Source organism: Pseudophryne corroboree, chromosome 5, assembly GCF_028390025.1.
Source record: "Pseudophryne corroboree isolate aPseCor3 chromosome 5, aPseCor3.hap2, whole genome shotgun sequence".
In the NCBI taxonomy this organism is placed as follows: domain Eukaryota; kingdom Metazoa; phylum Chordata; class Amphibia; order Anura; family Myobatrachidae; genus Pseudophryne; species Pseudophryne corroboree.
Genome location: NC_086448.1, coordinates 490,707,076 through 490,734,728, shown reverse-complemented (window position 1 = coordinate 490,734,728; position 27,653 = coordinate 490,707,076). Strand labels below are relative to the sequence as shown.

Below are 27,653 nucleotides of genomic sequence, written 5' to 3'. Positions count from 1 at the left end.
TTTTGCCGGCGATTGTTTCCGTAGCAAAACCACTAAAGCTTTAATCACTGTCATCCCCAAGCCAGGAAAAGATCGACTACTGGTCTCTAACTATCGTCCCATATCCCTCTTAAACACGGACCTTAAACTTTTCGCAAAAATATTGGCCTTACGTTTCAACCCGCTCCTCCCATCTCTAATACACCCAGACCAAGTCGGTTTTGTTCCTTCCCGTCAAGCTCTAGATAACACCAGACGTACTATTGCCCTGGTTCACCACGCTAACGTAAACAGACTCTGCTCTATGCTATTAGCTTTGGACGCAGAAAAGGCTTTTTATAGAGTCTCCTGGGATTTTCTCACTCAAACCCTCCGTAGTTTTGGTTTCCAAGGTGAATTCCTCCACGCCATTACAGCACTCTATCACAACCCCTCCACTTCGGTCCTCACAAACGGCATCCTTTCGGACTCCTTTCCCATTGCTAACGGCACACGCCAAGGCTGCCCCCTCTCACCCTTTATATTTGCTTTAATAATAGAACCCCTGGCATATCGTATTCGACTTAACCCGGACATCTCGGGCTTCACCGTCAAGGATTCACAATACAAACTCTCCCTCTTTGCCGACGACGTTCTTCTAACACTTACCAATCCAATAATCTCCCTGTCTAATCTATTTAAGGAATTAACCTTATATGGGGACCTCTCCGGTTATAGAATTAATAATGAGAAATCCGAAGCCCTGCCCTTACATGTTTCAACAGACACATTGACTCTGCTCAAATCCAACTTTGATTTCACTTGGCGTCACAGCTCCATTAACTACTTAGGTATCCATATTACTAAATCGTATCACTCTTTATTCGAAGCGAATTACCCCCCCCCCCCTTATTTAAAGAAATATCTCAGGGCATTCTATCTTGGCGAAAACACTTTATTTCTTGGATAGGTAGGATTAACGCTATTAAAATGAATGTTCTCCCCAAATTACTGTACCTTTTCCAGACCCTGCCTATCCCTGTTCCCCCCCCGTACCCTGAAAACTCTCCAGACTCAATTCTGCAAATTCATATGGAATGATAAGAAGCCTAGATTACGTAGGGAAACTCTGCCGAACAGCTCCATATGTGGTGGCTTGGGCCTTCCTTCTATTCCAAGATACTACCACGCCACGGTCCTGAGTCAATTAGTCGCTTGGCACTCCCCGCGATGTTTGAAAATGTGGGTGGACCTGGAAAGAGATCTGGCCCAGGTTGATATCATATCTAACATTCCGTGGCTTCCCAGACTTCACCGACCTGCAAACATCAAGTCCATTCCCACAGTATCCCTCACATTGTCGATCTGGGACTCACATCAAAATAAACTATCTCTCCACGCATCCCCATCCCCTTTAACCCCTATCTGGAATAACCCTTCCTTCCCCCCGGGCCGCTCTCCTCATATGGATTCTATCTGGTCCAGCGCAGGTATCACTCGTCTACATCACTTCCTCCATAATAACACACCCTACTCCTTTGCAGACCTTCAGGCAAAGCACTCTATCCCCACGTCCTCGTTTTACCAATATCTCCAAATCCGTGACTTCGCTCTGTCTGTTACGAGGAAAATGCCTATTTCTACTCTTCCCACCCCTCTCGAACGCCTCTGTATTCATTGCTTTATGGCCCAAGGCATTATCTCTACATTATATCGAACTGTCTTGACACCCGTCCCCCCTTCTCGTGCCCCGCATGAAATCGCCTGGGAAACTGACCTGGGGAACCCCCTCGAAGACGAAGTCTGGGACGATATACGTTTGACTATTTCTAAGTGCTCAATCAGCGTATCCGTTAAGGAAAACTCCTACAAGGTATATACACGATGGTATCTTGTTCCAGACCGCTTACACCAAATGTACTCCAATATACCCAACCTTTGTTGGTGCCAGTGTGGTCAAGTTGGATCATTTTTACATATTTGGTGGAGTTGTCCCAAGCTCGTGCCCTTTTGGACATTGGTCCAGAAATTGATTAATTCGGTCATTCCCTTTTGTCCCCCACTTCCACCTATGGTGCTTCTTTTGTGTGCCCCGGCGGCCTACCGGCTGTCTAGACCCGAAAACCAACTGTTACTACATATTTCTTGTGCTGCTAAGCTTCAAATTGCTAAATCATGGAAACAAACCTATCCTCCCACGCGTCAGGAACTTGTGAACCCTATTTGGTTTGTGGCTAGAATGGAACATCTTTCCTCTATGCTGAATAACACTGTGGACAAATTTCATGAAGTATGGAAACCCTGGTACTCTGAATTTCAAGTGGATCTACCAGGCCTCAACTGATACCTCATCACTTCCTCTTTTGCCTTCCCCCTTTTCATACCCGGCTCGCTCTCTCCTCTACTGTTATGAACACCAGTGCCAGCAGGAATGTATTGGTGTCTGAACGGTGAGGGATGCAAAACAAATGAACTCACAGACAGACTGGGGAATATGACATTACATACACAGAAGGTGATATGGTAACAAAATAAACACAAAGTGAACAGAGAAGCCCAAAGGCTAAGAAACTGGGTGTCTCCCTAGTATTAGGAATGCTCAGATGGAAAGAAGCGAGATGTAGTGATTTAATACGTAGAGAACCCGAAATGCTGTTGCTAAGGGCAACAGAAAAACCCTAAAGGGTTACCAACGGGTGTGGCAGTAAACTCCTTGGTCAGAGATGGAATAATAGACACAAGGAGAGTCTCCACAATCCTAGTCCTCACTTGCAGTGCACTGGTTCAGCTTACTGCCACTAAACGGACACCTGAACACCTTGCACAGTGAGAAAGGATTTTGGCAGGCAAGTCTGAGAATACAGCCGCAAACTTGCTAGGTTCACAGAGTAGCAAAAGAACCCCAGCAGGTTAAACGACTGACTCCAGTCTTACTGCTAGGTCTGGATTGGCAGAGTGTAATACCAAATCCCAAGGCCTATTTGCAGTAAGCAACAAACAAATACAAAGTTTACACAGTACTAGCTAGCTTTCAGGAACTGACTAACCAACAAAGATTCAGCAGCATCTGCCTAACCTGAGAAGAGGGTTTATATAGCAGGTGCTGTCCACGCCCCACTCAGACCTCACAGACTGTGAGCACAAAAACCAGCACCGGATCCCCTGCCGTGCACAGAGCCAGTAACCACTGCACAGCAAAAGACCCGAACCGGAGTATCAGCTACGCTCAGGTTACTCCGCTAACACTTGTCTCCCGGTTGCCATGACGACGTGGCAGCACAGAGCAGGAGACCCTAACATCTACACTCTTTTCCCTTCTATTTCCCTCTCCTCCTGCTTTCCTCCCCCACTCTCCCCTCCTCTCTCCGCTCATTCCTCCCCCTCGTTTTCTCTCTCACTCCTATTTCTCTCTTATATTTTCTCTCCTTTTTTCTTCCTAAACTCTCCCAGATGCTCCACTGGCTGGCCCTGGCGAGTAGTTCTTCTCATCTCCCCGGTCTTCTTTCCTTCTCTCTTTGGTTTTGTGTTTGGTTTCCTGTCTGTTACTAATTTTTCTCTTTCTCTCTCGATATATTAGATTTTTATATACTCACTATCTACTTTGTTATAGTTTGATTTTATCTGTAATCCAGAGCATCTTGCTGAGAACTTATTATATCTTCCTGTTTTCTCACGCTCTATCTCAACCGTATTCATGTTTTCTATGTACTGTTTTCGATTGTTCTATTAATAAAACTTTATGATTTAAAAAAAAAAAAGCAAGGCTATCTTAAGAGCATTGTTGGACCTTGGGCATAGCAATGCACTGAGGACCCTACTTACCCATTCACGGGAATAAATGGAAAAAAAAATGACCCTCCCATGCGGTCCGACGCCATTTCTCCACATGTTTCAATATAATCAATGGCTGTCAGCACTCTGATTGGTAGATAGCTCCAGCCATCCACCAATCAGCATGCTGACAACAATTCACTGTCTGGTAGATGCACCGTGGCCTAGCGGTGGGGCCCTGGCAGCTGCCCATTGTGCCCATACGTTATGATGGCCCTGCATAATGGGAAACTCAGATGCAAGTACCAGCACTGTGTTGTGAGGAGAGAGGTCATGATGATGCAATTTAAAGCAAATGACATCATTGAGCCCATAGACCCAGGGCCAGACTATATGTAAGTTGGTACATATTTCTGCACGTTGGGTTTTCTTTTTAGATTTTTTTTCTATCAAGATCTTATCAAGATCCTGAGACCCAGTCTCAGGAAGCATGCATCTCCACATTTTGGGAGAACCTTAGGGAACAGGTAATGGTGAGGTACATCACTTTCAGAGCAGCAGCTCCTTCCTGCTGCTCAATCGTGAGACATCCGGGGTCAAAGAGTGTGTACTGAGCTCTGACTGGAGGATCCCAGTGCATGTTCCTCAGACCTGAGCAGTGGGACAAGCTTGTTCAACAACTTTAGTGGTGACATCATGGAGAAGAAGGTACTTGCTGTAGTCTCCACATCATGGTGAGAAGGAGATAAGACAACAGGTCTTTGCCCCAGTCTGTGTGGCTATACAGTATGTGTGTGTGCTTATGTGTTACCCTCTCTGCATATGTATGTGACTCTCATTAAGTGACCTAACCTGAATGTGTGTTTCTCTATAACCTGTATATGTGTGTCTCTGTATGTAGCCCTCCCTGTTTATGTGTGTGTCTTTATATCTCACCATCCTGTTTATGTGCATATCTACAGTATGTGTAACCGTCCCTGTATATGTATTACTATATGTAACCATTCGTGTCTATGTGTGTGTATATCCACATATGACCCTCCCTGAATATGTGATGTGTGTGTTGCTCACATCTGCAAGATCGTGCTGATAGGCCAGAATGGTTCCTACTTTTAAGACCACTGGGGAGTCTATTGCCAACGGGGATTGGAAAGTTACTTTATAATGGGGGCCTAAGGACATGGGGAGGATAGTGTAGTGGAAAACATCCCCTAGATATATATTTTTTAAATAAAATATGTGAATAATAAGGGGGGTGGATTGTCAGTTAAGTGGTTAATAAGGAAGGTCCTAAATATATATGTCTCTATATTTTACACTTAAAATATAAATACATATTTTTTTCAATATATAGCCACAAGAAAGCCTTATATGTACTGCCCCTCTAAAAATAAAAGAAATGTAAAAAAACAACAACAATATTACAGTACATAATCTTGCGTAGTATATGAACACATTAAATACTCCAGAAAAAGACCATTAATAAAATCATTATTCATGATGCTTTACCTACTATTTTATTTTCCTCAAAAAATAATCTTTTTTGGTACATGACCAAAAATAGGAGATAATTTAATAAAGGCATAACATTTTTCCCTTCCCAGTTTGATGATTCGGTTTACATTCTACAATAAATGAAGTGAGGAGGAAAAAAAAGAAACAATATCGCTTAAGGGAAATAATAGGATGCAAAAGGCTGAGAACTTTTAAATAGCAAAATGCTGAAGACTAAAGTCATGATTTTAGAAGTCGTTCACTCTACTCCCCAAGTGACTGTAGGTCACTACCAGGAATATAAAGGTGAATACAAAACACAGGTCTAATAAAAGAGAGTTAAGCAGAAACAAAATGTTTTCTTAAATCCCTTGTACGTATCTCAAATAGCAATGTTTTGTGATTACCATCCTGCAAAGTGCAATAGCTTTAACATCAAGGGCAGATCTACAGTAGGTGTGGTCACTATGGGCACTTGGTTTGGTTGCCCCTCCAATATGTAGTCCCCATACCGCAATGTACCAATTCTATAAAAAAAACACATCAGAGACTGTTTCTAAGCTGATGGGCAATGGACGCATGGCTCCGTAGCATATATACATATAAGAATCCCCCACTCAGCTCTTAAGTAAAAGAGCCTGGAAAGCTAGTGTGCCCCTACCCAATGTTCATTCTTGCACCTGATGATGCACTATTCTACTCATGTTAATACCCAGCTGGTGTTAAAATACATTCACAGGGTTAAATATTGGCACATGAAATTCAGAACACAAAAAGGATTATTATGAGTGGAGATTTTAAAACAATATAAAATTTAGTCCACTGTATAATATTCATACATATAAAAAGGGATATAAAATGTATTATTTGGTTTCAGCTATAAAATGCTATAGACCTGTTATTTGGTCTTTTGTGGCCTTCAATTTTTTTTCTATTTCATATTCATACTCAGCACCGCAGATGCTAACAGTCCTCCACTAAATATTTATGATGATAAAATAAGCAGCCTCAATACAACTGTAAATATATTATTCATTGGGTGGGAAATAAAATGTAATGGAAACTGATAAATTTACTTTATTGGTCTTTTAAGTTTTTAAAGAGTTATACTCAAACATTTCTCACCCACAGAGAGCAAACAGTTCTCCTGTCACAAGGGGACAGTCAACATATGGATTCAATGAACCCGAACAGATGCAGCTAATTCCCAACATAAAAGTCAATGCAATCACTCATTCTCCTAAGACGTTAGAAATAAATAATGTTACACACTTAAAGGCACATACATGTAAACAGAAATGTATTGTTGCTTTATTTATTTATTTATTCATTCATTCATGCAGCATTATCAGTTACTTGGTCATTGACTAGGTGCTTCCCCTTATTAGAGCCCTGAGAACTACAAATTTAGGGGGACATGATAAAAGTGGATAAGTGACCATGTGGAGAAGTTGTCCATGGCAACCAATCAGCATTGATGTAACATTTTATTATTTATTTATTAACAGTTTCTTATATAGCGCAGCATATTCCGCTGCGCTTTACAATTAGAACAGTAATAGAACAAAACTGGGTAAAAACAGACAGACATAGAGGTAGGAAGGCCCTGCTCGCAAGCTTACAATCTATAGAGAAATAGACGTTGATACTCAAGGATAGATGTTACCTATTGCATAATGGTCCACCAGATTGCTAGGTTCTTAATGGGTTGAACAATATGATCACCCAGCAATGTTGGCCAAGTGTCAGGAGGGTGTGAGAGTAAAGAAAGACAAGATATGTGAAGTTATGTGTACTGTACAGAGAGGATGTAATTAGTAGGGAAACACTGAAGGTTATGTGGGTGGGTCTGGAATTTGACAGGCTTGTCTGAAGAGGTGAGTTTTCAGGGAACGTTTAATGGTTTATTGGCAACATTTACCATTTGCATACTATAAAAGTATACAGAGCAGCGGATTGGTTGCCATGAGCAACTTTTCTACTTGCTCACTTCTCCACTTTTATCACTGCTTAGTACATGTTCCCTTTAATCTGTGAGCAAGTGGACTAATGAAACGCTTCGATTTTTGTGACTGCTATTGCAACTTATTGGTCTGCACAGTCACATCACTCTATGCCAGAGGTTCTCAAACTCGGTCCTCGGGGGCACACACAGTACATGTTTTGCAGGTAACCCAGCAGGTGTACAGGTGTATTAATTACTCACTGACACATTTTAAAAGGTCCACAGGTGGAGCTAATTATTTCACTTGTGATTCTGTGAGGAGACCTGCAAAACATGCACTGTGTGTGCCCCCGAGGACCGAGTTTGAGAACCTCTGCTCTATGCAGTATCACACCGAGTCTACGTCTCAGCCCCCCAAACCAGGAGAATAGAATAGCTCTGCTGAATAGAATAGCTCTGTTAGTTTCATTAAGTAAAGTGATAGGTATGGTGATTTTTTTCAACCAAAATTAAAGTACAGTTTAACTTGTCAAAAACATATTTTCTACTTATTTTTATATTTTTTAAACAAGACCACAGCTGTCAATGCTTTAAGAAACACCAGGATAGTGGCTTTTGTTAGCAACAGCAATCATACTGTAGTTGCACAAACATATATAGATTTTATTTTATGCATGTAGTATTTATTACATTTGTTTGCATATGGACAAAAAAAATACAGTGCCTGCATAACAAGGCAAAAGATCGAATAAAAAAACTACATACTGCTACACATATGTACATCCAAATACTGAAAGGGATATATAGCATACGAATAGCCATTGTGTTGCGCAAAAATATTTTAAAACTCATTGTGACAGAGATAGTAAAGAAAAGAGTGCAAATAGTGACTAACTCCAGTACAATACACAGAGTATTTGTAGTTGGTCTTCTGTGCATTTACCATAGAAGCATTTTTTTAGAACCTCTGCATTAAACTCCAAAGTGTCAATGCTCACAGGGGGATATAATTTAGGATGATTTTCTAGCTCTCTTAAAACAAACAAAATCACTAGGAATTCTTTGTCCTAACACTTTGAAGCAGCAATTTTTTTGTGATTTACATCAATTTAAAAAAGTTGAATGCCCGTTTTTGGACTTTGGTTGCATTTCGCATATGTACTAAGCCCTGGATGCAGGGGCTCCAGTACAGAGGGTAACACCAGCCAGCATATGCTAGTTCATATGTGATTAGTATCATTGCGATGTGTAGCGGGATGTATCGTGGATGGTTAGTACATCCCGCCCTAGATATGTAAGGGAATATTAAAATTAATTGGAAAGGCTATGGGGGGATTTAATTACCTGTGATAAACTACCGCAGGTGAAAAAGGGAGGTAGTCTTGAGCTTTAACGCCCGTGGCTGTTCAACTGCACTCACTTTTTCGCCCAAGACCTTGTTTTACACTTGTTAATTTAACATGTTAACGAGCGCTAATACAGATTAATGGGCGTTAAAACGCAGAGGGCCTAATTCAGCTTCAGTTGCAAAATCGCAAATCAGTCGATTATCGGCAGACTGCACATGCACTACAAATACATTGCATGTGCACGAAGGCTAAATTGCGAGCGCAATTTAGTGAAATGCAATCACAATATGATTGACAGGAAGTGACCGATTGTGGGTGTTAATACTCTGCATCCTGCAGGCTTGAATAATGATTTCGAGCTAAAATGGTTTATGTAAATGCACAATGATGTGTGCGATGGATATTAATACATCATTGTGAATTTGGATTATGAATTTGAGATGTTTTTAAGCTCTAGTTTTTGCTGATTTTAGGGCATGTCAAGTAATATGATTTCTATATTATATGCCATCCTTTCCCCGCTGGGGAGTCTACTAGTGCACTTTATATTCATCTTTGAGCCTTGTTTATGTTTATTTTGTAGGTGCACTATGTATCTTTTATTTATTAATTCCGGGACTCTTAACATCATAGTATGCTGCCTCTATTGGAAAACTACACATCCCATGGATCCTTTCACCAGGATTACATCACTTCCGGGTTTGACACTTTCCTGCCTGAATATAGGCAATCGGACTCCAGTGGACTACATTTCCCACATGCCCCGGGACAGGATGTTGCATCGAGGATGTCTGTCCATTTTATAGTACACAGAAACTCCAATTCCCAGAATGCCCGGGACCCATAATTTCCGGCCGTCGTGAATGTTTTTATTATAGTTTTGCCTATTCAGTGTCTCCACAGGATTGTAATAGATGCTTATAAGAATGTGAATGAGTAACACTGTGATCTATTTGCTGTGAAAATGGCAAAGAGGATAAATACCACATAATAATAACCAATTCTAACTAACTAAATTATGACGTCACTTCCTGTTGAATTTCTATTGGGCACATGCCCTTTAAATATCAAGCAACTGCCACACTCCATTATGTCTTGATAAAGGCCCAGGCCAGGGCTGAAACATGTTGACAACAGGAGTGTGAGTAGTTATTTACCTATTGGATATTTCAAGCAAAAACTTTACTGCTGCTTTGGAACTTTTAACTCCTTTGCCGATTTTTGCTGCTGTTTTTCTATTTGTTTATTTTATGGATGGACTCCATTTTAAGTGTTCATGTTTGTGATTTTTATTAAATTTGTGTACCCCCCTGCTTCCACTTAAGGAGAGTGAGTTTCTTTGGGGAGCCAACATTACCACTTTATGAACACAGTCCGGGAAACAGAACTGAAAGATACCTTTATGGGAGTATCATCACACCGAGCACTGTGAGTTGGGGTACGCTTGAGTGGACCCATATTTCACTCCTTTCCATACTAAAGATACCTTGATGTGTTTAACACCCACCTTGCGAGTGTGAGTTCTTGGGTACGCTTCATTTATATATATTTTCATCCTAAAACATCACGCCAGGCGTAGTTCAAGTGGGCGAGGCCACGGCATTGGGCAAAGAAACCTTGATGGGCTTATAGCTTCTTAATCAAAGTGTGAGTGGGGTACGCTCCTAAGCAACCTCTTTATCATATAAAAAATACACTAAGAACTGTGGATACATAAAAGGAATTTACTACACATTGGTCTTTATTTTTATTCCCTTACATGTTACTATACTCTGGAGAAATTCCATCAGAACATTCGCTTTGAGGACTCAATTGCAGGAACCTTCATTAAGGGACGTTATGGTGATTTTTATTTGTCTATAATTTTGTGTTTAAGCGCTGTGGTTATAAACACAGATCTCTGATTTTGTGGTAGTATTTGTTGTTTTGGAGATGTGGTGACATCTCATGAGGTCTGCTATACCATAGCTGCTGAGCGCCTGTTCTGGAACACACCCTAACCATACTGTTTTGATTTGTGGGGAGTGGTTGGCGGATCATGGCTGTTTTTAGGGCGTGTATCTGAGCAAATCCTGGGAGCACGATTTGTATCTGAGCAAATCGCGGGAGTGCGCATACGGTATTTTCACATTAAAAAACATGGGAAAACAGCAATCACAGTAAATGACCACAATTTCGCCACTAAATGAATTTGCCCCATAATGGAGTTCTCTCTAGGGGGCAAGAGTGTTAGTTATACAATAGTCAAACATATGGACATTTTCCAGAGGCTTCATAACCAGATAATCCTGTTGTTTTTTGGAGGGGGGGTTGTGTTTCTATGTCTCTGGAATCATAAACAGCTTTACTGGCTTACTGACACCCTAAAAGAAATTAAAATGTTTTTAATCAAGTAGTTAAGTCACTTGTTTTAACTGTATGAGCTGAATAAAATAGTAAGATTTCCATATTGAGCATATTCAAAGTACTAACAAATGTATTAACCGACATATAATTTCCACTGAAGTGAGATCAAAGCAATTAGCACTTCTGGGAAGTTGTGTAGAAATTAAAATGTATGGTCATTTATATTACCCTCCAGTAGGGTGTCCAACTGTCAAACAATTCTATGATAAGCCTGCTTGGCTAGATGTAGGAAAACCCCATAGATCTTTTTATAGTTATTTAATTGGTCATTTCATTTCAGTTGAGTAATCAGAATACCCACATAATCAACTTCTATATGAATGGAGCCATTAATTTAAATTAATTTACAGTATATGCTTTTTTTTTTTTTTCTCACCTCACTGGCTTTAAACTCATCTTGAAATCTGAAAACAATGAACGCACTTTTGGTGTTTTCACTTTTGTGAATTTGTTAAATTGATTTTATTAATTTACATTTTAATAAACTGAGAAATTAGTGATTTCAGTGGTTTTATCATTGGTGGTATTTTTTTCTCCAAAGTTTAGAAAACTGTTGATTTAAATGTCAATTTACCATTAATACATTTGGTGAGCAGGAAAAAACTTATAAATACAGAAACTAAAAATAGCATTTTTTTTTATCACTGCTTCTGTAATGTTTTCCACCTGCTGATTTTGGAGATATGCCATTGGCTTACTTGTGAGTAGTGATTATGTGCAGATGTTCTGTCACCATCATGTTAACAGATATTATCTATGCAGTAAACTAACATCTTATTTTATACCTATTATAAAATTTCCTACTGTGTCAAACTAGCGCAAGCACAATAGAGATCTAGATGGAGGCTTGGACCCCCCTCTCCCCTCCACTCTCAGACATAGCCTCTCTTCCTCTCCAGCCAGCAATGTTTCAATGCACAGCACTGTATCTTGAGTCCCATCAGGTGGTGCCTTTCCTTTTTTCACCACCCCACCCACGATCCCACACCACCCCAGAAACAAGAAAATGGGAAAGAGATGACACATAGGGAGAAGTGGGAAGAGATGAGTTTGGATGGCAGAGATGAAAGAGGCAGACCTATGGGTAGAGGGGGTAGAGGGACAAAGATGAGAGAGATGTGAAGAGTTAGGGGGCAAAGATGGGATGGGGTCAGCACCAAGAGCCATCAACCTCTCGTACATGCCTTCCCACCTGCATAAAATCTCCAGTCTTCCCCACCTGCCATATCCCCACAGGGAGGAGGGGAGGCTAGGAGGACAGAGATCAGAGAGAGGGAGATGGTGATGGGCATAGATGAGAGGGAGAGACATGGTGGTGACAGAGATCAGAGAGATGGGGATATGGGCAGAGATTAAAGACAGATTGGAGGAGAAGAAAAAAGAGGGACAGAGCTGACAGAGACCGATGGGGGTGCAAAGATAGGAAGGTGGGGGATGAAAAATGGAAAACAGCCTGCAACACCAGGTACAATAAATAGACACCCTGACTGGCCCAAAATATTGGCACTTTAATATGTACATTTGTATTTTTTTGCTTAAAATATTTTGCCGAATTTCTCAATTCAAATTTTAAGTTTCTTAACATTGGTTCAAATTATGGAAAATAACCTATTCAAATGTGGTTATATTTGAGGATGCCTTATATCAAAGCAGCATGGTCCAAAACATTGTTTTACATACATATAAAATAATACTTTGGGCAAACATCACCAGAAGGTAACCCTAATAATTCAGAATGAAGAGGCCTCTCAATAGTGATAAAAAATGTGAAAATCCCCCTTTTTCGTTCCATTCTGGCAGCTGTTGACTGAATTTTATGTATATCAGTATTAATGTACAGGTGTGTGAGTGTTATTGGGAAGGGGTGGGGGGGAGAGAGAGTGCCCTTGATTTGTTTTCCTTACTCTTCTAATACATTGTACTGATGGTTATCTTGTTCCATTTATTCAATTTAAAATTTGGCATGTGTTCGGAACTGTACATAATTCTTCAATAACAATATAGTTAAAAAAAATGAAAACATTGAAATAAACTATATATAAATTCTTCTAAACTGATGCTTTATTTAATCTGATTCAATGGATCAATATCCACAGCACATAAGGTAAAATTAATTGATGTTGTTTGAGAGAATATAATGTGATAATCAAATACCGTTCCCCCTCCCAGGGTAGAATGGACACATACAGCATTAAAGTGTAGACAGCTATAGACAACTAATTGGCTTGTTAAATTAAGACTTGTAATAACCTAATGAGTGGCTATTTCACCCAACACAGTCACTCACTCCAGGACTCCTTTTCTGATAATGTGGTAGACAAGTAAAAAAACAAAACAAAATGTGGTTCCCTTACAAAGCATTAAGATAATTCTGTAAGAAATGTATTGTCTTCTTTCTCTGTTTCAATATGCCTCTCACAGTTCTAGAAATATTGCACATACTGAATAAAGATGAGGTTTGCTTGCTGTATTTCATTAGCTATGTTATTATATACAGCCACATCCATCTATTTGCATTACTGAATTAATATTTCCATTTGGACTACTGCAGAATTCCATTTGATTTTTAAAGGGGAGAATAGGTGTTTTCATTTATTTATTTATTTATTTATTTAACTTAATGTAAATTTAAATTGAACATAATCTTATATGTGTTTGTATTTAATCACAAATTATATTGAAAATAGGATCTATTAATTTAGTGTGTGATACTTCAGTACATTATTATATAGTGTAAGAAAAGGGTAACAAAATTTTACCTCCTAAGATTTTCACGCCATATGGCTACTTTTCTTCATAAGTATGCATACTTATATACCTACTATACCTTGCGTTAGCACAAAACCAAATGTTTTTGAGCTGTATGTATCTTGAGATGGGTATCCGTTTGGATGGTTGACCATGTTATTGTCGACAGTCATTAGGTCGACCACTGTTGGTCTACATTGACATGGTGAAATGGACACATGGTCGACACATGAAAAGGTCAACATGAGTTTTTCACTTTTTTTTTCTTTTGTGGAACTTTTCCATACTTTACGATCAACGTGGACTATGACTGGGAATGGTAACCTGTGCCGAGCGCAGTGGTAGCGGAGCAAGGCACCTCGGCCGAAGCATGGCGAGCGAAGCGAGCCATGCGAGGGGACGTGATGCACTAATTGGGGTTCCCCGTCACTTTACGCAGAAAACAACACCCAAAAAAAGTAACAAAACTCATGGCGAACTTTTCATGTGTCAACCTTTCATGTGTCGACCATTTTTATGTCACCATTTGTCCATGTCGACCATGACAATGTTGATCTATAGTGGTCGACCTAATGAATGTCGACCATAACATGGTCGACCATTCATACCGGAACCCTTGAGATGTTCTAACTGAACATATACATGTAAATATGGTCGTTGGGTTTTTTTGCAATTTTTTTCATGATTACGTTATGAATGTCGCATCTAACTGACTTCCTGATCGGTGCTCTGAACCCCCCCCCCCCCCTAACCCCCTACCCCCCTACCCCACCCTTCTTTTGAAAAAAATTTTTTTGCTCCCTTCCTTTTTCTTCTCTCTTGACTTCTATATTATTGGTCTCTCTTCTGTTTATTGAATAACTGCCTGGTCTATTTGAACCTGAGACAATGGTTTTTGATCTTTATGTGCCCATCGTTGTAATATCTCTCATTGTTCTAATAAAATATGTCTTGTATGTGAAACATAAAAGACAAAAAAAAAAGTTAGGACTCTTCTGTCACACTGAAGTAATCTCTATTGTGCTAACATAGAACAAAAATATATAAAGTCAGGTGTGCTTCTTATAACATTTTATCACTCATTGATGAATGGGCCCCTAAATGGCTTGATTCAGAGATGGATGCAGCAAGCACAGCATCTGTGTCTTTAGAAGTAGCTGTTGTAGGAGACATCTTGTGTTATTAGATGCCTCCTGTATGCTTGTGTGATCCGCCACTAAGTCCGAAGATGCAGCATCTAGCCACAAATATGAGTAACCCCCAGGCAGGGGTGTAGCAAGAGAGGAGGGGGTCCCTGTGCAGTCTCCGTTTGGGTTCCCTCCATTCTCCTCTAGCCGACAGCACTGCTCAGTGCTCTGAGCACTAGTAGACTCTGGAACTGTGCTAGAGTCTACTGCACATACGCAGGTCTTTGGGAAAATAGCTGCTGCTTGAATTTTCATGGTGCTTTTGTAGTACTGTGCCTGCCAATGCTGGAGTCTGGAAAGGTTAGTAAAGAAGAAATAGGGGCAGGGTGTGCGGTTTGGGCCCCTTTGGACCCAGGCACCCATCATAAATATGCCATTGCCCGCAAGTTACTCAGAATGGCCAGGAAATTCATGCTGCAGAGACCATAGGGACTGAAGATACAGACACTGGCCTCGGCACTCCAACAAAACCGAGGTAAATTGGCTTCCAGTCATCACTCCCTCCTTGCCACCTAAACTTAGGGAGCACTGCATCAGACGATTCAAGAACCATTCTGCATATGCGCAGCACATAAAACATTGGAGATGTACTTAAGCCATGGGTTTGCATACATCTCTGAATCGGGCCCACAGACATTTATAGAACTCCACTAATTTTTATAGCGCATCTCTATTACTTAATGTACTGCAACACAATCAATATGGCGCTAAATGTATAGTATGCAGTTTTTATTTCCCTATAGAGTGATAGCTTGCGAGCAGGGGCCCTTACTGTCTCTCTGTCATTACCTATTTTCATTTTATTTCGGTTTTGTTCCCAAAGTGCAGTGGAATATATTGGTGCATATAAGTAAATGTTGATCAAAATAATAATTACTAAATAAATACATTGCCACAAGCTGATGAAGGCCACAGGGCTCCATTCACCTAAATAGCAGTTGAAAAAGTAATGTGACAGACAAAATACTTGACATCATTTGTTGAGCGTACTCTCTTCTTCTATATTTTATTTATTACTTAGTTCAAGCACTAACCTTTTCTATTATTCACTTTCTAAACTATGTTGGAGACTTTTCTATGGATGATGCTAAAAAGACCTGGACATTTTTAGCAAATTTACAGATGGTAAGAAAAATAAACAGCCTTAATTTCTCTGTAACACCTAGCTTAATACACAAATGTGTTGCAGCATTGGAAAGTACATCACATGCTTGCATTTGGCACTGACTCAAACTTGAACTAATGAAAATATCTCTTTGTTTTCTCCCAACACTTACCAGAAGTGACACTTAGCATAAAGTCAGTATATACGCACACATATTTCAAAATCAACAAAACAAGTAAAAAAAAATTAAGTTACAGTTTAATTTTCTTATTGTACACAATTCAACAAAACTTTTTACCACAGCTCAAGTATGACTGAATGTTGAATTTACCATGTCACAAAAATCTCACTTTTCTCATATCAGAGCTAGCATTTTATGGGGCATATTTATCAACCACTGGGACTTGGACCCGATAATCATAATTTCCTATCACCACATATAGTTTTGCCAGAATTTAAAAATATTCACATCCAGGGACAGGGCCTCCTATAGGATCTTATCCCTGTGGTGTAAGAACTAAGTAATTGATTGCCTTTCTACTCTGCATAAGTAGAGTCAGACTGTGCATGTGCCAGTGGAAATTTTGCTTAATATAATAGCACATTGGCTTCTAAGATGATGATTATATTAGCTACCAGGGTCAGTCTCCAGAATGATTGCCATTCCAGAGTTTGGCAAATTTGTCATTTTAGAAAGCCCCATAGAAAATGGTGGCTTCTTATCTAAATGAATTATCTACTATTGTTCCCCATACATACTGTACATTCTGGAAATATTAAATACTTGCAGATAACCATGAAAACCTTCATCATGTTGTGGTCATGTTTTTCCACAGTGTAGGCTGGGCATCTTGTTAAATTTGAAGGTACAAATTACAGGGAGATACTGCAAGATAACCTGCTTCAATCTTCTAAAACACTAAAACTTGGAAGACAATTCACATTTTAGTCGGACAATAATCCCAAGCACAAAGCCAAAGAAACACAAATGTGACTGAACAACAAAGAGGTGAATGTTCTTCAATTGCCAAGTCAATATCCAGATCTCAGTCCAATTGACTATTTGAAAATTGCAGTTCACAAGAGTCATCCAACCAACCTAAACAACCTGGAACAACGGTACAAGAATGGGAAAACATCACTCCCAAACAGTGTGCAAACCTGGTCATAACTTACCCCAACAGGCTATATGAAATTAGTATGCAGGGGTGGAAAGCAACATTTTTTCATTTTGATTTCTTTAAATCTGCAGAACAGTTATGAATTATGACACAATAAAATTACTGTCTGGAACGATCTGTGTAATTGCAATTTGTCATATGGACAAATCTGTTGATTTTTTTAGGTGGTTGAATACTTTGGCAAGCCACTGTACATTTAAATCCAACAGTAAGTTAAATAGCTTTTAAAAATATATGGTTTTGAAAATCCACTGTCTGTTAGTAATCGTTCTGTACAGCTCTAGAGCATATAGCTTTAGCTATATTCTTAAATGCAACTACATATTTTGCAGAAATAATTCAATTATACAGTACTTAACGTGTCAACCATGAAATACATGAAAGCATATGTTTTGTTCCAATTAATTTCTCCTGTTTGCAATCACATATAACTAATTGCAATAACCCTAAACAAGAAACATACAGTGTGTTATTTAATTCAAGATTATTTGTACCTGGTACATGTTTATGTCCACACATTAAATATCAAAGAATATCATATGCATTCTATTTTCAAACACCTTTTAGAGTAAGCATAGAATAGTTCAAAAGGGATTGTGCTGCACTTACTGAACTACAACTGCCATTGACTGTATCCAACATGATCTGCTATACTACTCTGAAGAGGGTATGCAGGACCAAAGACAACAGCACCAGTGGATGAGCGCAGGGCCGTTAAGACATACTGTGGGCCTGGGTGCCAGAGGAGGCATGTCCAAACAAAGAGGTTTGGCCACACAAACGTGTTAAAACATTGACTGAAAATACTATGCTTCAAGGTAGCATGAGCCTAGAAGGGGGTATTCCATCTCCTACATGGCTCACCATCGCTGTCTCCAGGCCCCACGGAAAGCCTGAGCCTTGGTAATCAAAACCTTCCCCACCCCTCAACTTCTCTGCCACAGTTGATTGTGTTGTTGGATGCTTAGTGCAGAGCAACGGTACAACCCAATGAACCTGACATAATGGAAGGAACTGCAATCGCTGTGACAAATAAATTCCAATAAAACTTGGAATGCCAAGAAAATTTAAATAATGGATGTTTTTGTGTATTTTCCAATTTAAAATTGTTTTCAAATGTGATCAATACATTCTGTATACAAGTGGGGCAGCTACAGGAACTCTAAAAAGGAATATTGAGGTGTATCTGAAAATTGTCTTGGAAAACATTATCTTCCTATTTTAGCCATTCAAAAATACCACAATGTTTCTCTTTTCAAAAATGTCCAATAACTCAGCATATTTTACACAAGCTTCAAAGTGCAATAAAACACCTGCAGAGGTAATGCTGCCAAAATGTCACAGAAGGAATGATTAGCTGCAAACATTTTTATAATTGGCTACAGGAAAGTTCCTAAATTGCCAGCCATGTATCTGGCGGAGCAGTTCATCTTTTCTCACACTAGACACTCATTTAGTTGCTGGTAGGTGGCAGATGCTGGTTTTGTAACAGAGACAAATTACATTAAGAGACTTTTTCTCTATGAGTATACCTCAGCTGTCTCTGCAGCATGCTAATCTGACATGTATATATTAACAACTAACATTGGAGCGAAAAACGTATTATAGAAAGACAATACCTTGCCAACATACTGAAAATCTGTTCCTGTGTATTCCTCAAGAAGAAAAAACTGGTTCCACATCCAGCTCCTTTTAGAGCGGCTCCGTTCCATGTCACTGTCTTTGTTGAACTGTTGATCCTCTAACATTGGTTCTGGGCTAGCAGTAGTCCTTTCTGGCAGAGGACTAGTATTGCTTTTTGGGGGATGACAAACCCAAAAAACAAGTAATAACAAGCATTTAAAAGTTCTCATGTTGCAGTAGCAAAGATGTGAGCAGAAAGCATACACGACTCAAGTCTCTTTAATTCCCAAACTGGGTTATTTGTTCTACTGTATTCAGCATCAATCTTCCTGCTGTCCCATTTCTAGGTCTCTGGCTCTCAATGGAGATCTGTAAGAAAATCCAACAGAAATTGTCATTTGACATTACTGGACCTAAAAGTGTACAGTTATATAAGCAAAAAAAAAACAAAAAACATGCCTTGTTCCTTGCATCCCCTTTGAGATATTTACAGTGATAAAAGGAAAACACATAGGTGGAAATTTACTAAGGTCACGATTGATGAAAATGAAAATCGTAAATTTACTAAACACAAATCTCGGCAGTGTCAGGGCAATTCGTATTGAGATACACTGCCGTCCACACTAATACCTCATACAACATGGGAATTTACTAAGAATTTGTATTCTCAATCACTGCCGACAATAGCCAAACACTGCCAGAAAAGCATGGAATTTGTACAGAAATAGAATTTTAAAATAGACCTGCTTTTGGCTGGCGTGTTTGGTGAATCATACACGATCAGTGAGATCCGTGCATGCTTCTCTGTATAAAACTGTGTGAGTTAGTTAAAAATATAATTTTAAAACATTGCATGGGGTCCCCCCTCCTAAGCATAACCTGTTTTTTAAAATACTGGGAAAAATTTGCATATGGGTTCCCCAAATTTTAACAACCAGCACCGGCTCAAAGAGCCCGGGGCTGGTTTTGCTTAGGAGGGTGGGCCCCCACAATTTTTTTTTATATTTTTAACTATTTAAATACTGTACACAATGAAGCCCTGCACGGATCTCACAGATCTGGCCAGGTTTCATTCTGTTATGTCCGGCAGTGTTTTACTAATCTCTCCTGTAAAACACTGCCCGACAATGCGAATTACATCGGCATCGGTGAACACTAATTGAAAAAACACAGTAGTTTAGTAAATTACCGTGTTTTTTCCAAAATGTTGCAGTCTTAAACGGCTGAGGTTGGCCGAAATTAATCTCAGCTGAAATCGGCTGCAACATGAATATTAGTAAATTTACCCCATATTCTGAGAGTATATTTCTATTTAAAATTGATTTGTATCGGGTGTATAAGTTTAGTCTTTTGGTGAATGGTATGCTTATATTTTGATGCCTCACAATGTAGACAATACAGTATGGTAAGCAATTAGAAGGAAAGAAACTTGCTCAACGATGGAAACTCTATCATTTGTAAAAGTACAACATGTAAATGTGTACTAGTTAAAAAGAAAGAATAGTATTTGCTTGCAGGGTGGTTATTATTAATTTTATTGTTTAAATACAGTAACAAGGAAACTGGGTTTAAGTTTCACTGAAATATGACAGCATGAATTGAGCAATATCTAAATAGATTAACAAGCAACATTCACATTCAAAGAAATGTAAATTATATTTTTTATTATATCAAGATATTTTTTAGATCTTGTTCTTCGTTAAAAAAACAACAATGAAATAATGTATGAAATACACATTTTGACATTCAGCCTTTGCTATGAATGGATTATTAAAGTAATTTTAACATTAAACAGCCAGACCCATTCTCCATGAAAAAAGGGCAATAAATAACCCAATAAACAGTTGTCTTATTTACTTCTTTGTAACTTGTGTTGACGTAATATATAAGGGGTGTGCAATAAGTTTCTGGATGTGCAGTGCAGAGTAGACACAATCTGATTGTCTGGTTGTGAACTGTAATCTATGGCTAAAAAACCTGTGAAATGTGAAGGTGCACACAGCATGTTCACTTCTTTCTCTAACTCATTACGGAGCTCAGCAGAGGCCACTGGAGGGCCACGATCTTCTACGACTTCAAGAGTGGTCTGCAACAGCAGAAGAGTTTTGACCATCTGCAACCTGCTTTTGGGGAGGAAGCACCATCCCGAACCACTGTGTTTGAGTGGTTTGCAACATGTTGGTGCAGAAGACGGTCCCTGGAAGATGACCTGTGTCCACCATCACTGAGGACAATGTTGCTACCATGTGGGTCATAGTTGAGGGGACGCCAGGGTGACCATGACCCAGTTAGAGAAGAAGATAGGCATCTTATCAGGATCCATCACCTTAATACTCCCTGAAAACCGTGGCCTGAGCAAGGTTTCTGCACACTGGGTGCCACATCAGCTGACTCGAGAGCAGAAGAAGGCTCGGGTGACTTGGTTCCATAACATGTTGGCCAGGTTTGATAGCGTTCACTCAAACTCTGTCTAGGAGATCATCAGTGGTGATGAATCCTGAATCTACAATTTTGAGTCCGAGATATGTAGCATTGGAGATGCGTGGCCACAGAAGTTCCGACTTAAGTGCAGAATGGTCAAGCAGATGGTAGCTGTTTATGTGACTGGTCATATAGCTACTGAACCACTCGTGCAGCAGCGCACCATCACTGAGGACTGGTACGCAACCAATGCCTGCTGCAAGTGCTGGAAGACATTTCCAGACACCATCCAAAAACTTGCTCTTGCGGTGCCCTTCTTCATCATCATAATGCACCTGGCAACAAGTCCAGGTAAGTGGTGGATTTTCTGCTCTATGAACGCATCCAGGAGCTTGGTCATCAACCATACAGTCTAAACCTGGCCCCATTTGACTTCTTCGATGCCCCAATAATCAAGCACAAGATACATGGGATATACTGTATATATATATATATATATATATATATATATATATATATAATTATCAATTAATTAGATGACCCATATTGCCCTCTATATTGAAGTACAGTATTTTGAATAGACTCTGTTTACATAATGTATGGAACTTATCCCATTCATTCATTTATTCATTTATAGTAGTGCACATGCTACAAACCCCATTTAAATAAATGGGCTATTGAAATTATTGTGAAGAGTGCTGTACGTTAAAATGCATGTATACTGTATGTGTCTAGTGCATTTCAATCATGTGTGTAATGCAAGTGAACTGCATATAAAAAATATACATGTCAATGCATTGGTCCTGATAAGGAGTTCAAGTAAATTGCGCCTACTGTACATTGCTCAAAAGAAACATGTAGTGAAATATCTATATTCCCCCATATGCAGAACTGTACTCACCTCAAGATGCAACCACATATACCAATGTCTGTACTACATGTTCCTGGTTTTCTACTAATAATCATCATCATCATCATCATCATCAACAATGTGCACTTGCACCTGCCCAATTCTAGTTATAAAAGTTCTGCCTTCAAAAAGGCATATTTTTACTTATGCCCAGGTCTACATGACTGCATTGTCCTTAGTAATTATTGTCTACTTGAGAGCACCCCATCACAATACAGTTAAAATCATAAGTGTAGATGCAATAAAAATGTGTATGCCTATGGACCGCTCGTACTTGCAAGCGCTTAATTCGGAAGCATCACAGTGTGAATATGCACAAGACTTGCTCTACAAATTGGTGTACATCATGCTTGCCTATCCTCCTGAAACAGCCGGGAGGCTCCCAAAAACTGTGTGGTGCCCAGTACACCCCCCTTTGGCCGCCCACTTACAGAGCACAAGTCGGTGGCCCGAGGGAACCCAATTACATTATTTGTGGTGAAACACGTCATCGTAGCCTCGCCCCTGCTATACAATTTTCTCTGAACTGTACAGTGGGGGCAGAGCCACGATGATGCAATAGTGTCCCCCCACCATATCCCCTTTGCGCCCACCAGGGTGCAGCAAAGTCGATAACTATGGAGTACGTTAAACTCTGCATCAACCTCATTGTGTACCTGTCTCAGTGAGTAACCAGACTTACAAAAGCCACTAATAAAGCACAGTTTATAGTGTCATTTGCTGCCAATAAGAGGATATCATTACTGAATAATAAACAAAAGACAGTTTCTTGATACCAAATGAAATGGGGCCTCAACATTAAAGTAACACAAATAATTATATTGGAGAAATGTGCCAAACCTTTGAGAGAGATAAATCATAGTTTCCTATAGCAACCTATCAGCTTCTATTTTTCATGTTTTTCTAGCACATTCTATACAATGACAGAAGCTGATTGGTTGATGTGGCCAATTTCCCTACATTAGCTCTCTTGAAGGTTTGATACAACTCTCCCATTGTCTTTTTAAACCAGCTGGTGGGACATTTTAATTCTGTCAGAAAACACAAGAAATGAGACCTGCAATTGTCTAGCCCTGCACAAGTCTTCTCCTTCCCCTCTGCTCCTACTGCATCCACGCTCTCTGCTTCTCTCTGCCCTATTATAACCACCATGACATTAATACATGCTGCTCTATTCTCCTAGGTACAATTACAGGAAAAAGAAGACAGTACAATAATACGATCTGCATGCTCTAGAAAATCAACTATATATATATATATATATATATATATTGTATGTAAGATATCTATTTTAGCTGAGGATGTCACTTATATTTTTAAAAACGTATCTGTTGTCATTGGTATGATGCCTACTCTCAGCATTTAGACAACCTTGCAATTTACTGCTAGCAAAGGTAATGAGTGTCAAGCGTCTGCCCAAGTGATCGGAAAATGAGACAGTACACAAGGGTTACTGTATCCACAGGAACAGCAGAATGTCCTATTAGAAGCTACCAATTAATGGCTATGACAGAAGCAACTGCAGTAGTGGTTGTATTTCCTGCACAGAAACATGTAGTTAAGCAGTTCCCAAGAAAACATCTGCTTTTTATTTCATTAGATGTGACTAATCAGCTTCTGCTTTCTGCCAACTACAGCAAGCTTCATAATTATAGTTACTTACAGTATTGTTACTGCCTTTTAATGTTCGCTTATGAAATATTCTAAATATTATAGCTTGCTTGATAGACTGTATGCTATAATGGACTGCTAGGTAAGTGAACATAACAGAAAAAAATTACAAAACCAAACACACGTAATCACATGTTTATAAGAAAAAGAGCTATGAGACATATTTACCATGTTAGTGCAAAAGTTTAAAATGACATAACTTTTTTTGAATTTATCACCTGATATAAGCATTGTCGGTAAATATACTGTGTTTAGGTTACATGGCATATAGCACATCCCTAATTAAGTATGTGTTGCTTGTAAGGAGGGATATGAGAGAGAACATAGGCTTTCCACGGCTAAGGAAATTTGTGTGAGGCATGCATGTGCCAAGCTGTACTCTGTTAATTTTCTTTTCAACTGTAAAGTTATTGGGCAATAATTATATATAAAACATTTTAAGAAGGCTGGCATAATTATAAAGTCAAGCACTTTATAGGTTAATAAATCTTATTAATTCACTTGTCCCACTCACTTGCAGGTCCTCTTAACACTCTTCTAAATATACAATAGCAAAGGTATAAAAAAAAAAAAATCAATATTAATATCTATGCAATGAAAATGAATAAGTGCCTGGCTGTTCATGAGTAACCCATGCAGATTTCTGATCTAACTAAAGTAGGTCATTTAAAACAATACGTCTATAATAAGTTATTGTCTGTTTGGGCTGCATAATAATAAAAGGATCTTTAAAATTCAAATAATGTTACTTTAGACCATATTCCCCACACTAATACTTTGGTCTGGGCCACTTCATTGGTGCTACTGACACTTGCTGAGTCCACTAAGCTCTCGGTAGTTGGTGGATTTCATGTGCGGCTGTCATGCTGACTGAATAACTAGAACACTCTTCCAATAAGGATGTAGTAGTCATTTGTTGCTCTGAGTCGCATCTAGTATTCTACCATGACTTATATCAGTTCCAGTATTTCAGTGGCATTGGCCCAATTTCCGAATTTGTCCCACTGCTCTGGATACCTTTGTCCTCCATAGCTGAGCAGAATTCCATAGCAGAGTAGCAGTGAACACAAAAGGCAGAATTGAATACGTGTTTGGAGGGATTAGGGGGATTGGGGTAAAGAGGCAACATAGCCCTTTATAAAAGTTAGGCACTTCCCTTAGCGTGTAGCCATGGCACCATTGTTACATGACCACTCCCACTGTAGTGAATTACTACTCTAACGTTATAAGGTACAGTATATGACCCTGATGAAGTGAGCAAACTCTTCCATATGTAAAACAAGGAAAATACACTATTGTGTGTTTATATAATATTTAAAATTTCGACTGTATGTTGAAATTATACAAAAGATAAAATAAAAAACATTAAACCTCTTCACAAAAAGCAAATGCTCTTGGTTCAATTTTAAATTATTCAATCATTATTTCCATGTTTCTAGTAGACAGTAACTTTAACCATGACCCATTTCACTAAAGACATATTATTTCCGTATTCCCTAATTTGAATAAATTTGGGCTAAATTAGATAACTGAGATTAAAATAAATTTAAATATAAATTACTTTAGTTACTTAATAAAGTCCATATTAGTTTAATATAGATAAAGAAAATGTCTTCTTCGTAACCTCCAGGTGTATGTTTCCTTTGTTGCTGTATGGATTATAAACTCTGTCCTTCAGAGCTTACAATCCATACAGTTCAATCATTTACACTATTAGTAAAAAAATAAAATAATAATATCTAATTCACATTACTGAGACATAAGGCCCAAACGTATTAAGCCTTAAAAAGTGATAAAGTGGAACATTTAAAGGGTGATAAAGTACCAGCCAATCAGCTTCCTAACTGTCATGTGACAGGATGTGTTTGGAAAATGACAGGAGCTGATTGGCTGGTACTTTTATCACTCATTGGCCCAAATATAGTAAGCCTTAACAAGAGATAAAGTGGAGACAGATAAAGAGTTAAAAGTACCAGCCAATCAGCTTTCTAACTGTCATATCACAGGCTGTGCTTGAAAAATGTCAGTTAGGAGCTGGTTAGCTGGTCATTTATCACTCTTTATCCATCTCCACTTTATCTCTTGTTAAGGCTTAATACATTCGGGCCATTAAGTGCTCCACTTTATCACTTTTTAAGGCTTAGTACATTTGGGCCTATACAAAAGTACTGGACACCACAGAAAGATAAAGTCCCACCTCTCGTCAACAAGATGTACTTTATCTAAGAACACTTAATACTGCAGTCAGACAGAAGTGTTCAAATTATTTTGCACTTACTACCTACTGTTTGTTGAAAGTAATATGGTGACAAATGAAAAGGTACATTTGTTATATAGTTTTCTCTGGTATAGGTACTTCTGCGCAGAAGGACTGGATAAATAATGAATTCTGAATACTTTCAACTGCAGTGCAGTCATATCCAAGAGCTGGCTGGAAAATTTTAGGCTGACTACAAGAACATAGCATTGGACCATGAGCAGAAGCCATTTCATAAAAGATCATTTTAAGGATAGATACCAGGGGCTGATTTGGTCAATAAGCATTTCTGCTAAAGACAAGGGCTGTTATTGAATGGGAAAGGGCTTATTTTTATGTTACAATACATATAAATTGAATTATTATTATCCGCAATAACCACTGTTGGGGGAGGCTATTTATCAAGATTAGAAGCGGTACACCCTATCCCACCATAATGCCATATTGAGATGGTGTTACCAGAAAGTAGCATTGAAAAATAGTTCATATATAAATTGAATATTAATGTTATGTCTTATGAAATAAAAAATCATATCTTTATATTAAGATTGGATTTGCATAATACAGGAAATGATATATACAATCTTGTTGTCTCTTGCAACTTTTATATTATATTACTTATTACAGTTCACATACTTTTATCTTGTGACTATATTGTAAAAACTGAAGGTGGCACTTTAATCCAATTTGAATATGTTTCTCTAATTACCGGACAAGCATATATGGAACATAAGATAATTATGCTTAAGATAATTGCAGCTAAGTTTGTCAAACATTAATTAATTATGGATTGCATTAGACCGAGTTAGCACAATTCAAATTTAATAACCCTTCAAACAATCATATGGAGCAATTTTTTTTTCTATGCATCATGGTACTCTGTTTTTTGTTGTTTCTTTTTTTTGGTCAATGGTTTTATTTTTGAATACAACAATTAATTCTACAGTATTTTATGTGCATGGGTTTTGAATCATGGCTAAAACGTCTCCAAAAATACTTTACACGTGTTATTTATTTAAATTCTCTCTTTCCCAGCTGTACTCTCGGGTTGGGTATGGGTGACCGGCACTTGGGATCCCGCCGGTCACCATACCAATGCTGGGATCCCAGGGATTAGAATGTCAGCGGGGGGAACAAGCTTGGTTCTATTCCCACTCTATGGGTGTCGTGGATCCATAGAATAGACCTTGCAAGTCGGCATGCCGACTGTCGGGATTTTGAGGGGGTGGGATGTAGGCGTAGGTATTGTGGCCGGCTGTCTCCTGATTGCTGGTCACATAACTACATCCCATATTATCTTGCCTAATCCCTTGCCGATTCCCTTGGTCTTTTCATAATCTGATTTTTCTTCAGTTTTTTCGTTTCCTTCACCCCTCTTTCGTCCTCTCTGTTGTACACTTCTCTCTACCCTCTTTCCCTCCTGCTTCTCACCCTTGCCAAGGGGATGCGGTCAGGATGCCGCCGGACGGAATCCCGGCGGTCGAAATACCGACGCCGGAATCCCGACCGCCACAATCCCGACATATTCTCCCTCCGTGGGTGTCCACGACACCCATAGAGGGAGAATATAATAGTGTGCCGAGCGTAGCGAGGCACCGTGCCCGCAGCGTGGAGAGCGAAGCGAGCC

The 27,653-nt window shown here is 39.1% G+C and overlaps 1 protein-coding gene across 2 annotated transcripts in view; it reads right to left on the bottom strand.

Annotated features, from left to right (window-relative positions):
• Nucleotides 1–27,653, bottom strand: part of LOC134927889 (cadherin-6-like) — a 470,497-nt gene that overhangs the window by 290,109 nt on the left and 152,735 nt on the right. For both annotated transcript variants that reach the window (XM_063922971.1, XM_063922972.1), the window contains exon 2: nt 18,764–19,136. In XM_063922971.1, coding sequence (XP_063779041.1) covers nt 18,764–18,997 — 234 coding nt within the window. In that variant the 5' untranslated portion in view covers nt 18,998–19,136. The remainder of the gene's footprint in view (nt 1–18,763; nt 19,137–27,653) is intronic.